The sequence below is a fragment of the Monocercomonoides exilis genome (assembly GCF_001643675.1).
Source record: "Monocercomonoides exilis strain PA203 chromosome Unknown scaffold13-1861174, whole genome shotgun sequence".
Classification (NCBI taxonomy): domain Eukaryota; phylum Preaxostyla; order Oxymonadida; family Polymastigidae; genus Monocercomonoides; species Monocercomonoides exilis.
In genome coordinates this window covers 1,706,495-1,723,775 of record NW_027150558.1, presented here as the reverse complement: position 1 = coordinate 1,723,775, position 17,281 = coordinate 1,706,495, and the positions used below count along the sequence as shown (strand labels likewise).

The 17,281-nt window shown below is 38.2% G+C and overlaps 6 protein-coding genes across 6 annotated transcripts; all 6 read right to left on the bottom strand.

The window, feature by feature from the left end:
* Nucleotides 1-89: 89 nt before the first annotated feature.
* Nucleotides 90-4,595, bottom strand: MONOS_13564 (uncharacterized protein; the record flags this gene model as incomplete). Its single annotated transcript, XM_067866277.1, has 3 exons — nt 90-4,255; nt 4,333-4,518; nt 4,575-4,595. The coding sequence occupies 3 exons, from the start codon at nt 4,593-4,595 to the stop codon at nt 527-529; spliced, it is 3,936 nt and encodes a 1,311-aa protein (XP_067730985.1). The 3' UTR covers nt 90-526.
* Nucleotides 4,596-6,143: 1,548 nt separating this feature from the next.
* Nucleotides 6,144-6,707, bottom strand: MONOS_13565 (uncharacterized protein; the record flags this gene model as incomplete). Its single annotated transcript, XM_067866278.1, has 1 exon — nt 6,144-6,707. The coding sequence occupies one exon, from the start codon at nt 6,705-6,707 to the stop codon at nt 6,144-6,146; it is 564 nt and encodes a 187-aa protein (XP_067730984.1).
* A 1,703-nt stretch (nt 6,708-8,410) lies between these two features.
* MONOS_13566 (uncharacterized protein) lies at nt 8,411-9,091 on the bottom strand (the record flags this gene model as incomplete). The annotated part of the gene is made up of 1 exon (XM_067866279.1): nt 8,411-9,091. One exon carries the CDS (start codon nt 9,089-9,091, stop codon nt 8,411-8,413), a length of 681 nt encoding a protein of 226 aa, XP_067730983.1.
* Nucleotides 9,092-10,206: 1,115 nt separating this feature from the next.
* MONOS_13567 (uncharacterized protein) lies at nt 10,207-10,635 on the bottom strand (the record flags this gene model as incomplete). The annotated part of the gene is made up of 1 exon (XM_067866280.1): nt 10,207-10,635. The coding sequence occupies one exon, from the start codon at nt 10,633-10,635 to the stop codon at nt 10,207-10,209; it is 429 nt and encodes a 142-aa protein (XP_067730982.1).
* Nucleotides 10,636-10,714: 79 nt separating this feature from the next.
* On the bottom strand, nt 10,715-11,357 carry MONOS_13568 (uncharacterized protein; the record flags this gene model as incomplete). The annotated part of the gene is made up of 2 exons (XM_067866281.1): nt 10,715-11,213; nt 11,297-11,357. 2 exons carry the CDS (start codon nt 11,355-11,357, stop codon nt 10,753-10,755), a joined length of 522 nt encoding a protein of 173 aa, XP_067730981.1. The 3' UTR covers nt 10,715-10,752.
* A 1,520-nt stretch (nt 11,358-12,877) lies between these two features.
* Nucleotides 12,878-13,912, bottom strand: MONOS_13569 (putative DDE superfamily endoclease; the record flags this gene model as incomplete). The annotated part of the gene is made up of 3 exons (XM_067866282.1): nt 12,878-13,534; nt 13,577-13,664; nt 13,836-13,912. The coding sequence occupies 3 exons, from the start codon at nt 13,910-13,912 to the stop codon at nt 12,878-12,880; spliced, it is 822 nt and encodes a 273-aa protein (XP_067730980.1).
* Between the last annotated feature and the right edge of the window lie 3,369 nt (nt 13,913-17,281).

Genomic DNA, 17,281 nt, shown 5'->3' with positions numbered 1-17,281 from the left:
TTCTTAACAGTATTTAAGTGATTAATCATCAACAAACACTTCAAGAAAGTGTATTTAAAACGAATTTTAACTTAAATTTTTTCTTTTCTTTTCTTTTCTTTTCTTTCACATTTTTTATTGAACATTATTTTTTTCATTTTTAACAAGAGAAAAAGAACAGATCAAAACAACTTAACAAAATAAAAAAGTTAGAAAAGAAAGAAAGATTGTTGGGTGATTGAACAAATAAATACAATTGTAATAATAATAAAAACTTCACTTTTATTTTTATTTTCATCTTTCTCTCTCTCTTTCTCTTTTGAGGAGAAGAAAGAGAAAGAGAAGAAGGAGAAGAAGAAGAAATATTCAAAATTGATATCCATTCTTCATCTGTTCTTGTTTCTTCTTCTTCTTCTTCTTCTTCTTCTTCTTCTTCTTCTTCTTCTTCTTCTTCTTCTTCTTCTTCTTCTTCTTCTTCTTCTTCTTCTTCTTCTTCTTCTTCTTCTTCTTCTTCTCTCTCTCTCTCTCTCTCTCTCTCTCTCTCTCTCTACCTTCCCTCTCCTTCCACCCCGATCTTCTTCTGAGGAGCATGAACAAGAAGATGAGGCTGTGCCCTGTTGACTGAAAGAGCAGACGCAGGAAGAGATCGAAGAGGAAGAGGAGAAGGGCGTTTTGCCGGATTGAGTGAGGAGGTGAAGGTGGAGGTGAACATCGGGTGAGAAGCAGAAGAAGGAGAATAGGAAGATGTGGTGGAAGAAGAAGAAGAAGAAGAAGAAGGCGAGCGAATGGAAGAATTTCCAATGGATGAATTAGAGGGAGATGTGGAAGAAGAAGAAGACAAATGAGCAGTCAATTGGATGGAAGCAGGAGAAAGAGAAGGATCAGGTGAGTAAGAATTCATGACTGTTGGGGTAGTGCGGAGTCTGGGTGATGTGGAAGAAGAAGAAGAAGAAGAAGAAGAATGAGAAGGTGAAGAAGAAGGAGAAGAAGAAGGAGAAGAAGAAGGAGAAGGAGAAGAAGATGGAGAAGAGGAAGGATGAGGAAGAGGTGTCTGTCTTTGTGCAGAAGGAGTGAATGGAAGAGGAGAAGAAGAAATCAATTGAGAAGAACGCAATGAACGCTGGGGAGAGGAGGAAGAAGAAGAAGAAAGAGGAGAAGAATGAAGAAGAGACAATTTTGTTGGAGAAGAGAAGATTTTGGAGGAAGATAAAAGAGAAGAAGAAGAGGAAGAGGAGGAAGGGAAAGAAGAAGGAAAAGAAGAAGAAGAAGAAGAAACAGGCGAAAAAGACGGATTTATGCTCTTCATCAAGCTTTCGCTCATCAGTTCTTTGTGTTTCTGATTGACTGCCTCGTAAAGCTCTTCCAATTCTTCTACCCTTCTTTCTTTTGCCTGAAGCATTTCGCTTGTCATCCTCAGCCTCGATTCCGCTTCAATTCTCTTTCTCCTCTCCTCCTCTGCCTCTTCAATTAGTTTTCTTTCATTCCCTTCCCTTTCCCCTTTTTCATTGTTCAGCATATTTTCTGACAAAATCAATTGATTTTGCGCTTTTTCCAGTTCAGAAACACACAAATTCAAATCATCTTCCAACATCTTCGCTTTCTCACTGCTGACTGCCAAGTTAATCTTCAGCTGTCTGTTTTCTCTCTCCATCTCTTCTGCTTTCCCCCTTTTTTCCCCTCCTTCTTTCATCGCCCGATTCAATCTTTCCTTCAACACTGCTATTTCTGATGTCAGCGTCGCCTTCATCATCGCATTGCTTGCTTCTTCTTCTCCTCTTTTGGCTTCTGCCACCCTCATCTGCTCTTTCTTCTCTTTCAGCTCTTTCTCCATCTCCCTCATTTCGTCCACCATGCTTTCTCTTTCTTTCGCCATCATCTGCATTTTCCCGTTCATTTCTTCATTCAAATCACACAGCTCTTTCTTCATCTTCCTCACTTCTTCTAATTCTTCCCCTAATTCCCCTTGCTCTTTCATCCCGTTCTCCAAAATCTTCTTCACTTCTTCTCTTTCTCTTTCTGCCTCTTCTTTCTCCTTCTTCAATTTCTCAATTTCTTCTTCTTGCTCTTTCATCTTTTCTTCATCTTCTCTTATCTTCTTCCCCTTCAAAATCACATCTTCTCCAAAAACCCTTTCCACATCTCTTCTTCTCCCCTCTTCTTCTTCCAATCTTCCTCTCAATTCTTCTGCTTCTTTCTCCGAATTCTCCAAATCGCGTCGGATTTTCATCATTTCTCCTTCAACTTCTGCTTTAATTGATTCAAATTCCTTCTCATTTTCTCTTTTTTCCTTCGTAATTTCTTCGATTTTGTTCAAAAATTGCAATTTTTCCGCTTCCATTTGCAAGCGAAGCTTATTTCCTTCTCTTCTTTCTTCTTCTAACTCCTTTTCTATTCTTCCCAGCCTCTCCTTCATCGCCTCATTTTCCATCCTTTGCTGATTCCCCTTTGCTTCCAACTTTCTCACTTCTTCTTTCTTCTCTTTGATTTCCTCTTCCTTCTCAGAAGCAAACCTCCTCATCTCTTTCTCCTTCTCTTCTCCTTCGTCTTCCATCGAATGGATCTTCCTCAGCAGCACGGTTGATTCCATTTGCGCATTTTCTTTCTCTTCTTTCACTTCTTTCTCGATTTCTTCCCTCTTCTCCTTCTCTTCCTCCAATTTCTCTTCTGCTTCCTTCAATAATTCATTCATTTCTTCCTCTTTGCTCTTTAATTGCTCCATTTCCTTCGACAAATTTTCGATTTTTTCGGTCAAAATCGCATTTTCTCTCTCTTTCTCTTTCAATTTTCTTCGATCTTCTCCAAAATTCTCCTCCATCGCTTTCTTCTCAATTTTCACTTTTTCTTTCTCTTCTTCTTCTTCCTCTGCTTTTTTCATCTGCTTTTTCAATTCTTCTTCCAACTCATTGTTCTCCTTTTTGAGCATTCCAATCTCTTCTTCGTCTTTTCTTCTTCTTCTCTCTTCTTCTTCTCTTTCTTCTTTCATCTCTTTCACTTTCTCTTCCAGTTCTCTTTCCAACAAATTTCTCCCTTTTTCTGCTTCTTCCAGTCGTTTCGCTGTTTCCTCTATCTTCTCTCTAAATTTTTCTCCTTCGGCATTTCTCATTTCTTTCTCTTCTTCCGCTTTCCTTCCATTTTCCTCCATTTTTTGCTTTTTTTCTTCCATTTCTTCCTTCACTTTCTCCAACTCCTCTGCCATTTTCTTCAATTCCTCCGTTTTAATCGCACATTTCTGCTTTTCTTCTCTCAATTCATCCGAAAGCAACTTCACTTCCCTCTCTGCCTTCTCCTCGCTTCTTTCTCTTTCTCTCCTCTCACTCCCCAACTTCTTCTGCAACTCCTCATTTTCTTCTTCTCTTCTTTTTCTCTCCTCCTTCTCTGCTTCCATTTCCCTCCTCATCTCCTCCGCTGCTTTGTCATGCTCTGTCAGCTTCTTCGCCAGCGTCGTCGTTCCTTCCCTCAATTCTCCAATTTCGCCTTTCATCTGCTTTTCTCCTTCCTCCTTCGCTTTCGCCACCTCCTCCTTCTCCCGCTCCAGCTGCTCTATCAGCTCTTTATCTTCCTTCCTCTCTCTCTCCATCCGCGCACACTGCGACTCCACCGTCTTCTTCTCTTCGTTCGTCTGCTGCATCTGTTTGCTCACTTCCTCCAATTCTCGCTCCAGCTTTTGTATTTCATTCTCTTGCTCTTTCAGTTCAGACTCGGCCTCCCCTCTTTTCTTCCACTCCTCCTCTTCTTTCTTCTGCAGCGCCAGGTATTCCTCAGTCAGCACATCCAGCTGCTCGTTCATAGACGCATTTTCCTGCTTGAGCACCGCAACTTCCTTCGCCGCGGCTTCTTGTTTCGTTGTCAGCAGCCCCAGTTCCGTTTCTCTTTCATTCAGTCTTTCAAGCGTCTGTTTGAGCTCATCTTTCTGCTTCACGAACTCGGCGTGCAAGTCTTCCAAATCCACTGACAATGTCTCTTTGTCTGCTGATAGCTTTTGCACGTTTGTCTTTAACGATTCATTTTCGGCAGTGAGAGACATAAACTCTTCATTCAGTGCTGTTAGTGCTTTCTGTTGTTCATCGCCAATGCTCTGAAGCTCTTGCCCAATCTTTTTCACTCGTTCTTCTTCAGATTTGCTGTTTTCAGCAGCTTCCTTTGCATTTTCTGCTATTTGAAGCGCATCTTCCAATTGTTTTTCAAGAGATCCTATCATTAGCATTTGAGCATCCTTCTCCTCTTCTAATTTCCGAATTCGTTGTTTTGATGATTCTGAATTCACTATGAGATAACCCTAAATGATATAAATATTTATTTGAAAAATTATGAATTGAAGAAAAAAATGATAAAAAATATTATTGAAATTGATACTTTTTGATCTCCAAGTCCAATGCTGTTGGCCTGAGAATCTAAAGAAGTTTTCAAAACATCAATGTAAGCAAGCAATTCTTCGTTTTCTTTTGCAAGAGTATTCATAGCTGCAACAAGATCTCTCTTTTCTTTCCCTTCAAAATCCTCCTTCGCAACTGAACGTGGAGTTCTAATCTTGGGTGTGCTCTAATAAGTTTTAAAAATAAAAAAAGAACAAGTAAAATTAAGCATTGACAATTAACCTTAACTGGGGTTTGAAGCATTTAATAAAAATGTTTGGCTAAATTATTTTTTTATAGATCAAAAATCACAAACAAAATAGATGCAAGAGATATTCATTAATTTCTGAATTCAAAATTCGTTCTTGTATAATAATATGTGAATTTTTAAAAATATAAAGCACAAAAAATTTTAACATTACTTTTTGATGCGTTCTTTAATATTTCAAGATCCAATAAAACCATGAATGAATTCCTACTATATAAAATTTGTTTTTTTTGAAAGATTAAAGACTTATTCGTTTTTTTCTTCATGTATTTTCATATGGGTGATTATTATTGAAATCATAACTTTTTTCGGAGGAGTGATTCTTTGAAGGTTACACTATTTATATGGGTGATTTTTTTTGATATCATAAAAAATTCCGACTTTTGATCATAAAAATTTTTCATTAAGGGTGGGGTTGAAAAGAAAGTTTTAATTTGAAGATACATGAAAATATTTATTAAAATATCATTATCAATATTTATTTATTGATTTTAATTTGTTTCCAATCGTTTTTATTACAAAATTTGAAAAAATTAATAAAAAATTAATAGTAAATATCGATAATTCGATAAACCTAATAAAACATAAGTTAACTGGTTTATAAAACATAAAAACAATAATGACAATACGTGATCAATCAATTTTTTATATTAAAATTAATTTTATGATGTTATTGCAAAGAAAATTTAAAATTGCAATTGAAGATCTTAGAACTTTAGTTGAAAACAATCAATTTTCAAAAGCACACATAAAAAATATAATGGTAAAACTAGATATTCATCAGATATACAACAATTAGAAGTTGATATTAGCTTGGAAATAGATAATATTTTAAAGAAGTTATCTTAACAAATTGATCAAACAAAGTTAAAAAGAATTGAAAAGAAATAATGAATAAATGAAAAGAAATTCACAAATTTTCACTTTTTTCACTTTAAAAGCCTACAACTCTAATGATCTCATCTTTCTCATGCTCTGTCCTTCTTTTTGGCATTGCATAAGTTGCTCGGCGAACATTCTACTCAACTATTTTTCTGAATATGCTTCTATGTGCTTTTTCTTCTTCTTCGAAAATCACTTTGAAAGCTGGACAGATATATCACTAAGTTTGCTTGAATTCTTCAACAGCCCTGCTTGGTTCAGATTCAACCCTGATTGAGGATGCAAGGGTGACTTTTGAAAGTGAAGAGGATGGTTTTCGGGCTGATAATTATCAGCTCTTAGAGGCTGGTGCTGTGCGAAGAAGAAACACTGGGCGAAGTGGTGAGCACAATGTTTTCACAGATCAAGTGCACTGGGGGCAGCAGCGTGGTGGAGTGCAGAGGGTGTATGATTGGGGGTGAGGAGAAGGGGAGCGGAGACGGGGGATGTGTAAAGATCGCAGTCAGGCCAGAGGAGGTGGCGAGGCCAGGCACAGACCCATAGACTGGGCAGCTGGGTGTTCTTGGGGGAGGCAGATGCCTCCAGGCAGTTTACCCTCGAGCAAATGGTGTTGGCGGTGGAAGATGCAGCCCATTTCAACTGGAACATGCCCAGCGACGACATCAGTTCCCTCGACGAGCCCAGCGGATTCGTTCTGGCTGCATATGTTCCCAACCTCCCCCTCTCATTTTCAACCTCCACTTCACCTCCCTTCCTTCACCACCTCCATCGCATCCCACTCCTCCCACCGACCCCGACCTCGATATCAGCCCCCACACCTTTATCACCTTCCACCGCGCCCACCAGATATTCGTCGACCAGTACACCTGCTCTTCTGCCCGCCAGTGCGGCTCCCTGCTTGCCCCCTGCGCTTCCATCTCCACTGTCGTACTCTGCATCCACAGCCAGAGTTGCCTTTCCAACATCCGAATCATATCTGTTTCGAAAATACTTGATCCTCCTGATTTCTTTTCCTCCATTTCGCTGATGATATCGTTCTTCTCAACACCTGCACGTGATCCACCTTTCACTTCTCTTTTCATTCTTCGCGTCTGCGCCACAGTCTTCAACCTCCTCGACGGATCCATCGCTGTGCTCTCCACCCTCTTTTCCGCAGCCAACAAGCCTGTCCACCTCATCTTTTCGCTCATTTGTTCTTGCCGAGGCACCCTTCTCCTCTCCAACATATCTGTCCATTCCCTCCCCCCTCACCTGCCCTGCTCATCATGCTCTCACCACTTCCTCCCTCTTCCTCTCTCACGACAACCTTTCCGCCCTCAGTGCTGCCAGCCTCTGCTCCTGCTCGACGATGACATCAGTAACATTGTTGAGCATCTCATCACCACGGATCTCTTCATCGGAGGTTTCAGCGTTGTTATTCTCATCTCGTTGTGTTTAATCAGTCAATAAGCTTCTTCACTATGATGCGTTCCATCTTCACTGCAATCTCGCTCGACAAGCTCTGTTGGAGTGTGCATGCCGACAGCTTCCAGCTCACCAGAAAAAGCCTTTCCATTTGTTTATTTTCCCTCACCGCCATATGTAACTTCATCTGCTCCAACTCCAGTGCGCTCAATATTGCCTCGTTCAAATGAGGAGGAGGAGTCATCCTTCCAAACACCTCTTCGTGACTCCTCAACTGTTGATTCACTCGGCGCTGCATTGAGAATCATCTCTCTCCTCTGCCTTTCGTATCGATGCTTTCAGGCTTTTGTGTTAAGGAAGAAACAGATGAAAAGACACACCTTGAAATCTGTCATTCTTTGCTCTGAGAGAAAGAGAGATAAGAAGGGGATAAGAGGGAATTGAAGAAGGGGAAGAAAGAAAAGGAGACGATGAAAATGAATCAAGTTGTGAAGATAAAATAAGAGGAAGGGAAAGAGAAAGTGGAAAAAGGGAATGCAAAGAAGAGGAAGAGGAAGAAAGATGTGCAGAGGGGAATGTGAAAGAAGTAGTTGAGAAGAGAGCAGAGGCATTGAATTGAGCTTGAGTGGAAAGAGGAGGAGGAGGAGGAATATTCAGAGGAGGTTGAAGAAAAGCAACATCAGCTGTATTTGTTGTGTGTGCATTCACATTCTGTTCTTCAACACTTTCTGTTGAAGAATATGAAGAAGAAGAAGATGACGACGAAGGAGAAGATGAAGGCAACGATTGTGAGTTAATTTCAACATTACTTGCTTCTGTGTTTGTATTTAGCTTATTTCTGGATTTATCATCCTCTTCTTCTTTTCTTTCTCTTTCCTTCCTCTCTTTTCCTTTTCCATTCTTTTCTCTTTCTTTCCATTCTTTCCTTCTTCCTTCTCTCCTTCTCTCTCATCCTCCTTGCCCAGATCTCATCCTCTCTGACTTGCAGTCCTTTTATTCCTTTCTCAGCTAACCTCAGCTCCTGAGGATATTTCTGTTTGCAATCCAAAATCCCCACTTCTTCATTGAACACAAGCTTCTCAATGCTCTATCAATCAACAGGCAGAAGCAATCCGTTGTCTTCCATTGTGCTTCTCAACCGGCATGTCTCAGCACAGCCGACCCAGTAATGGAGAAGAGAAGAAAGGGAGGGGCGGGGCGAACAAGGTGGTTTTTGAGGAACAGAAGAAGAGGAAGAGGTAGAACACGTAGAAGAAGAATATGTAACTGCGCATGAATGTGGAGAAGATGTCGAAATAGTCAGTCGAATTTATACTGAAGAAGAGGAAAGAGATGAGTTTCGCTTCTGACTTGCTGCTAGCTTCCTCTTTTGCCTTTTGATTTCAGCAGGATTTTGCGAGAGGGTTGGGCGTGGATGCGCAATAAAAATCGGTTTGAGGGTGTGGCTGCTGTGCTTCTTGTGTGCCTGTGCAAGTGGCTGGTTGGGATGAGGAGATTGTTTGAAAACAGATGTATTTTGAGAGGCTCATGAAGAAGATGAAATAGAAGAAGATGATGACGACGGCGATGATGAAGCAGTTGGTACAGCTGTTGAGGAAGGAGATAAGGAAGTTGTTGATGAGCTGGGTTTTGAATGAGATGACTTTGAGGAATGAGAGTGTGAGTGAGGCTTTGAAGAAGAAGAAGAAGCAGATGTGCTTGGAAATGGCAAATAAGGCTGCGAAACTTCAACTACACCACTATTAGCAGAAGAAATTAAAGAAGAAGCCGAAGCAGAAGAAGAATTATCTTCTTTGCTTGTTTGCTGTGCTTGCAAATTTTCTTTGTATTTCACAAGACATTCATCAAACAGCATGCTTTTCTGCAAAGAAGTAGTAGAAGAAGAAGCAAAATGAGCTTTCAAATTAAGCATCGAAAAACGCCTTTGCATTTTCGCTTCGCTTTTTCTCCAAATGTATATGTTCTTTTGGAGCATAATTTTCTTCTTGTTCTTCTTTTTCTTCTTCTTTTGATGTTCTTTTGAAGAAGACAAGTTTTTTGAATTGTCATCTTTTCCTTCTTCTGAGGCTGAAAATGCTCTTTTATTTGGAAACACATCTGCAAAGCTTCCAAATTGAACAGCCTGCCTGCCAAAATGCAGATCATCTCGAATCGACAGCTCTTTCATCATCCAAACAACAAGAGGAGATTCAACATTCTCCTTCATCCGCACCTTCCTCTAGTTCGCTTCGCTTTTGAAGTTCGATTCACTTCTTTCAATCTTCATCTTTTTCAGATTTAAGACAAACTCCTTTCTCTTCTTTTCAGCCTGCTCCAGCGCCTTCTTCTGCTAGTCTTCGAGCTTTTCACGTTTTTTCTCAAAGTTCTTATTCTCTTCCTCCAGCGGCTCCTTTGTCTCCTTCTCTGCCTCTTTCTTCTGCATCTTCTCCATCTTCGGCTATATCGCTTTCTCCAACTCAATTCGTTCGATGTGGTTTGGATTAGCCGTCGATTTTGGCTCAGGAAAGCAAAGTGACGAAGTGGGAACGGACACTGTGAGGCATAAGAAAGCGAAGATGGAAGAGAGGAAGAAGGAACAGGATGCCACATTTGATTGATGGGAGATGGGGTGCTGGTGGAAGAAGGAGATAAAGAGCATATTGAAAGAGGAGGCGAAAGTGATGATGGTGAAGAAGGCAAAGCATTGACAACCTGATTGTTATCTAATGAAATTTGTGTGGATGACGAAGAAGGAGATGATGAAGATAAGGAAGAAGAAGAGAATGATGCTGATCAAGTTGGCTGAGGCGTTGACTGAAGAGTCTGATTCGGTCCAATTGACGTTGCGTTCATGGTATTTTGCTGAAAAAAAGGCAAGCTTATAATTCTTTCTGCTTCTCTTTCTCTTTCTTCTCTCAGCTTCCTTTCTTTAATTCGCCTCAATCTTTCGTCTATTTCCTTCTTAACCTTCATCAAATTCTCCTTTCACCACATCCTGTCTTTTTCTTCCTCCTTAAACCACTTGTCATCTCAAAGCGCAATATCACCAGCTGACATCAGAGTCAGTATCCTTTCAGGTGTCAGGGATGAACACAGCGAAAGAGAATCTGTATTCTTCTTCTCCTCTTTCCTCCTCTTCATCCCTTCCAGCGTGGCAAGAAGGCTGCTTCGTGGAACCTTTGTGGGTTTGCTGGCACTTTGTGGTGAAATCAATGAAGAAATCTGAGGGGAAGATGAAGCAGATGCCTGTGATTGAGAAATAGATGAGGTTAATGCTTTGTATGTAGTTGTGTTCTTTGACCCGAAGTAATAATCTTCGTCTTCTTGGAATAGAACCATGTCTTATTTGCTGTATTTCTTCCCTTTCGCTGTCATTTTGGATTCATCCTTTGGATCGCGGAAAAACGTCTTGCTGCTCCGAGAAGAGGAAGAAGGCGTTGAAGATGATAATGATAAAATCACTGAAGACGTATCACAAGCACGTCTGCTTTTCTTCGAAGCAGACTTCGATGCTTCAGACTCACTCCCGTTCAGTACACTCAGCTCGCTTTTCCTTCTCTCTTCTTCCTCTTCGTCTTCAACACAAAATGACTCATCCCCTCTTCTGCTCCTTCTCATAGCATTTGCCCCTGCCACTTCTACCTCCCTCATTTGTTGAATGGAACTCAAAAACTCTTCGTCTGCCACAACTTTTCCTGACAGCAGCCATTCTTCGCAGGAAGGAATAACAATAGATGTTCTGCCTCCATCAAATGACTCCAAATGCATCATTCTATCGACTTTGCTTTAAGAAATACCATCTTTCTCTGTCTATAAAGAACCCTCGTGTTCAATTCTTTTTCTCTTTCTCTTTCTCTCTCAATTGGCAACGTCAATTTCCCTTCCATGTTATCTCCGCTGAACAAAATTTCGTTCTTCTCTCTCATCCTCCATCTTGTTGCAGTTCTCATTGTCTTCATCTCCTTCTTTTTCTTCTCCCTCTTCCACTTTCTTCTCGCTTCTTCTCTCCTCTGCCTCGCAAGCATCGACTCGCTCATCTCTATCGCTCTTCTCTTCGCGTTCTTCTCTCCCATCTTTCGGTTCAGCCCCCGCCATATCTCCCGCATCTTCACTGCCCCTTCCCTCCGCTCCCGCTCCTTCTCGTCCTCCCGCAGCATCACTGACACCTTGTACTCTTCCCCCACATTCATCTTCTTCTGCGCCGTCGTCACGCGCGAAAGCTCCGATTCCTTTCAGATCTCCTCTCGGGACTTCAACAGCAGCAGCGTCGGCGACACCCCTTCTGCTTCCCCAGCTGTCCGTATCAGCAGCAGTTCCTGCTCCCCAGACGCTGCCCGCTCTGCCTCCCACTGCTCAAACAACCCAATCGACTCATGCACTTTGTACTTCGACTGTAAACTCTCGGAACGCCGTGCTACAGCCCATCACCAACCAAATGGACGCACAACAACGCCGCACCATCTGTTTTCTGCTCGCAATTCTGAGACTAGCATATTCTACAGACGCGTCTATTTCGTCAAAAAAAGCCATGTGAGAACGTTATCCTTATCTGAATCAGGTTAAAAATAATAAAAAATCATGAAATGGTCTTGAAATTATAATTATAAAGTTCAAAATTGATTTTAAAAAAATAAAGATTGAATTAAATAGATTGAACAAAATAACCTTTCTTATTTTCTATTCTGCCCCTCTCTATTCTCATTCCTTTATCTCTCCTCCTTCTTTAGTTCTCGTTCGTTTCATTTCTCTGCAGTTCTGCTTCTGCAACAAATAGCTTCCTTGTCCTGCATCTGATCGAAGCATTCTTTTGCTTTTCTTGCACCACCGCTGCTGTCTCCCGCTATCAAACAATTGAATTCCCTGTCTCATTGCATTAGCTATTACGCGCTGTGAAAGCACCCTCTCATAAAAAAATGTCACTGCTTCAATAATTACTGCAACATGAAGAATGAAGCGTCACACATTTGTCTTCTTTTCTTGTTGGAGCACGAGCAGCAAAGTGAACTCAATAAGCACCAGAAAATAGGTTCGGTTGAAAGCAGAATCTGAAGAATTCCCCAATAAAAAAAACTTTTCCAATGAAGCCGCAACGCAAGTAAATACAGGCCAATTGCGTAACAATTAGATATTACTGAACAAAAAAATATAAATTAAAAAGATTTTGAATATATTTTGACATATTTTATAAAAAAAGTGGTAAATAAAAAATATATTTGAGCAATAAGAACATAACTGCAAACATTAAAAAACAGAAAGTTAAAGCAAACCTGTAAAAAGTTGGAAAAGCAAGTGGTTTTAATTAAATGGAAGAAACGAAACTCCAGCTTTAATCAGAACCATATCTTTTTGAGTTTTTGAATGTTTATTTAGGGTCATCTTTTTATTGGCACTTTTTTCTTTATTGGCACCAATATTTTTTGAAATGAAAAAAAATTAAAAACACATCAAAAAAATACAAAACTCGAATCAATTACTCTTCTAACTTTTCTTTTTCCATTTTCACATTCAAACGGGTCAAATTCATCACTTGTTTCATCGTCATCATTCTTAATTTTTCTGAATTTTCTTTTCACTTTTTTCTCCAAGGGCAATTCTTCTTCTTCAATTTCATTTTCATTTTTCACAATTTCTTCGATTTTCATTTTGTGTTTTTCATAATGCTCATCCCATTCATCAAGAAGCTTTTCTTCTGTTTTTTCTTTTCCGCAGAAGTGGAAACTATATGAATGAGAAGGAATGAAGTATTGAGAAGACTGAGGAAGATTCAATAGCACAGATCCAGATCCATTGCTGAGGACTCCGCTGTTGATGAAAGCTTTGTTGATTACCGATGGGATGAATGCTGTGCGAAAGGCTTGTTGCAACACATCCGCAACAGCTGTTCTTTTATCAGATGAGGAGGTGGATGACGGAGAGCTGTAATTGTTTTATAGCTCTGACTTCAATACTGCAAATACGCCTCTGTCCAGCGGCTGCAATATGTGTGTTGTGTGCGGAACGTAGGTGACGACGTCTATTTCAGCTTCTTTGAACTGTCTCCATATCGTAGGATCTGCCCGCGATGAGTGTGAATCCAGGAGAAGAAGGCAACGATGAGATTCATGAAGAATATGTTTTCTTCTGTCAATGATATTTTGTAAAAGTGTTCTTTGGATGAACTTTTTTGATTTGAAACTTCAACCATCCTGCCGTTTGTATTTGGATAAATATTAGATGACGATGTTAACAGTGTTGTCAATTCTTTCTGAAGAGTTACGCTCGGACACAGCACAATAGACAGAAGCGAGAAACCATCAGCAGCTTCTCTAGCAACAATAGTGGTATTCGGAATACGTTCGGCCGTCTTTTTGAACCCAACTTGTTCATCTGCAGGATGAACAACAACGCCACGTGTAGAAGTCGGAATTCGAAGCGAAGATTCATCTATATTGAAGATTAATTCCTCTGGATATTTATTTTCATTGTGTAATACTTGTAATTTGGCGAGCCACGGCTTTAGGACTTTCTGACAAGATGCTGCAAGTCTGTTGATATCAACTTGCTTTGGCAGCGAGGACTTCAGTTCCGGATGGCGCTTTATGAATGCGTGAACCGTCGTAAGAGTAACTGTCTTTTTTATCTTTTCTTCATTTTCTCCTTCTTCTTCACTATCGTTAATTATATTTTCCATCTTAATACAAATTAATATACAATTCAAATATCAATTACAAACCAGATCGCGCGCTTTTCGTAACGAGAGGCTTGTCCCAAATCGAGATTCTGTTGTAACTTCTTCCAAGAATTGTTTTTCTTTTTCACCGCTGATAATTGGCGGATGACCAACTTTTGCAATAGGCCTGCCGTTTTTTATGGCTTTAACTGCGTGCTCCAAAGATTTTCAGCCGATTCCGCCATATTTAATACAGTCGACTATCCTGACAACATTGTCATTCACAATGTGTGCAATCCTTTCCAATCTTGAACGATATTACCTGTAATGCAATGTAGACATTGCTTCCTTCAGACGCTTCTGCGCCGCTTCAGCTTTCTTCTTCACTAGTAATTTCATAAATATATATAATGGGTAATGATCGTTAATAAATTATTTTATTTATTAATTCTCATTAAAGAATTTTTAATTAATATTTAAATTTTTGAATGAATTAGAAATATTTACAAACCTTTGTGCAGTCCAATTTCTCATGAAAGCTCAATGGAAGGACTTGAACCCCCCATTCCCCCCCCCCCCCCCCCCCCCCCCCCATTTCTCCCCCATGAGAAATTGGATTTCTTTCAAAATTCAAATGGGTGATTATTTTTGAAATCAAATTTTTTCATACATAATTTTCGGTTTTCAAAAACTTATCTTGAATATTTTCATATGAACGTTGAAAAGTGAAAAGGCTTATTCAAAACATTTTTATCTTTTGTTGAAGCATAACATTTGTTAATGAAAACAATTATTATGCTTCTTATTTTTTGAATAAAAAATAACTTTCAAAAAACAAACAATCTTTGAAAATTAACACCCCGAAAAAAGATATGATTTCAAAAATAATCACCCAAATATAAGAATATATCACATTTGTATATATACCAAAAATATAATTTAAAATATCATTTGTGGGTCAGATTAATTTTTATTTAAAAAAAAAGTGCAAATAAAGAAAAAAGTGCCAATAAAAAGATTACCCTAAAAAAAACAAATATCAGGAAAAAAATTAAAATGTTCATTTTGTTGTTGCACATGCAATAAGAGTTAGCAAACGATTTTTTTCAGATTTTAAAACGCTGTATTCGAAGAACAAAAGCTCTGTATCTTCGTCCAATCAATGAAAATGACTGAAATGACGGAATCCTCAGGGGTCTTTTTTTTTTTTTTTTTTTTTTTTTTTTTTTTTTTGCATAAAATGATTGTTTTCACCATTTTAACTTCATCTGTAGCCAAAAAACTGCATTCTTCTACCTGCATTTTTCGCCTTTTAAAGTTGGTTGATAACCCGGGAAAAAGTAGACAACCCGGGAAATTTTCTTTATGATCACCCCCTTTATGTGTTGTTATGAAAAAACAACGAGAGAAATTTAACCTTCGCAGATTTATATATTTTCTTTCTTCGTCTGAATATAGAAAGTATTCAACAAGGCAGCTAAGAATCCTGAAAATAATTGAAAAAGAAGGTTTCAGAGAATCAGATGTATTCAAGGCAGGATTGATTTTGAAGAGTGCGTACTGCAGAGCTGTAAAGGCGAAAAATGAACATAGAGACGTCGGAATAAAAGAAAGATACTGGAAAATTAGAAAAAAGTATCGCGATGGAATATCAATGCAAATAAAAAATGATTTACACCATCTTAAAGGAATAACTGCAAAGCAATGCACAAATGCTGTTTGAATTTTGTTATTTTTATTATTTAATTATTTTTAAATTATAAATAGGCTAGTTTCATTTCTTCTTCAAAAAAGAACGAAAGCGGAAATAAAAAGGCTATGAATAAAAAGTGGTGTTATTCTTTTGTTACCAAAATAAAAGGATCTTCATTAAAAAAGCCTGCAAAACATCCAATAAACAGAATCGAACACTCAACAAGGCTCATTTTGCGTCCTTTTTTTGAAGATTTGGAAGAATTATATAAGAAGAAAAAATATATTCCACAATTAATATTTAATCTGGATGAAACTCACATCAAAAGAGATACAACTGAATCAACAAAGATAGTTTCTTTGCCGGATTGTCCCAGCCCAATTTCTCAAGAAGCACCTCTTCCTCCATCAATTTCTTTGCTTTTACTTATTTCTGCTGACGGGGAGCATTGCAAGACTTCTGTGATCAGCCATTCTACCTTTCTTCCTCAGGAATATGCACAGGCCAACTCCGACAACTTTGTTATCACTGCCACCACAAAGAAAGGAATGGATTTTTCTTTATTCTTTGATTTATTTAAATATGTTGTAGTTGATTCAATTGATAGAAGAAGAAAACTGATGGGATTATCTAACTTTCCTGCGTGCCTGCATATGGATGGTGCTTCGACTCACACGAACAAAGATGTTTTGGAACTGGCAAAGGAAAATAGGATCGATATAGTATTTCCTCCTTCACACACCTCGCACATCGTCCAGCCATTAGATAAATATGTCAATGCAAACATAAAGATAATTATTTTCACTACTGAAACAGACTTTGTGTGAAGAAATGCATCATCAAACAGATCCAACTTCGTCAAAAAACTTAAGGAAGCATTATCAGAAGCATTAAAACCATCTACCATCGTAGCATCTTTCAGAGATTCTGGCATTTGGCCCTTAAATCCTGAAATTGTCCTGAAAAACATCAGTGAAGCATCTCCTGTTGAAGGTTGCGAAGCTTCCATCAACAAAACCCACTTGATTGATTACTCGAAGTGCAGAATTTTCACTTTCGATTAATTTTTTTCATATACTCACATAGAACATTACATTATATCTTTTTTAATAACTGTTTTCTATTAATAATAATTTACAAGGGTAATCTACCAACTATACAGCTTATTTTTTTGATCTTTTTTCGCAAAATGGGTAATTATTTTTGAAAAGTCGCAAATGTTTAAATTTCAAATAAATATTAAATTTCATATCTTGATCAAATTTCGGTTCCCGCTCATGCAACTTCACAGGAATGTGTTAAATAGCATTGTCAAATTATATCATCCACTTTGGTGAAGTTGCATGAGCGGGAACCGAAATTTGATTAAGATATGAAATTTAATATTTATTTGAAATTTAAACATTTGCGACTTTTCAAAAATAATTACCCAAATAATTAAATAAAGGATGTGATCCTTTTTTCAATTCAATTTGTCTTTGTTTGTATGTCAACTTTTTTTATTAATCATGCATTTCTGTAAACATCTGCTTCACATGCCTTCTGACGTGAATATTTTTGGAGTGACGTGACGTGACAAAATATATATTATTATTCACTCATTTTTTCAAATTCCACTTTTGTCAAAAAAATAAAAATAATTAACAACAATAGATAAATGTTAATATTATATTTAGCCCTGGGTGACGTGAAGAAAAAAAATTCGTCACGTCCGTCACCAATTTTCTACTTCAAATTATGAAAAAAATAATTAATAAAAAAAATAAATAACTTTTCATCTTTATAAATTTTTTGATATTTTTGATTTTATTTATTTATATAAGTGTTTAATAAAGACTGAATTTATCCCTCCATTTTTGAAAATTGATCGCTTTCTGCCTATATAATTTTAATTGAAAAATTAAATGAATGTTTCTTTCAAATGCCATAGTTTTCAATACAAATATCAGGATGACATACATAAGCACTTATGTTCACATTACACATTCGAATTAGAATTGTTCATCGATTTTTTCTTCACAAGCATGTGCGAATTCAACATCAATGATATTAAGGAATAGTTTCACATCTAGAAC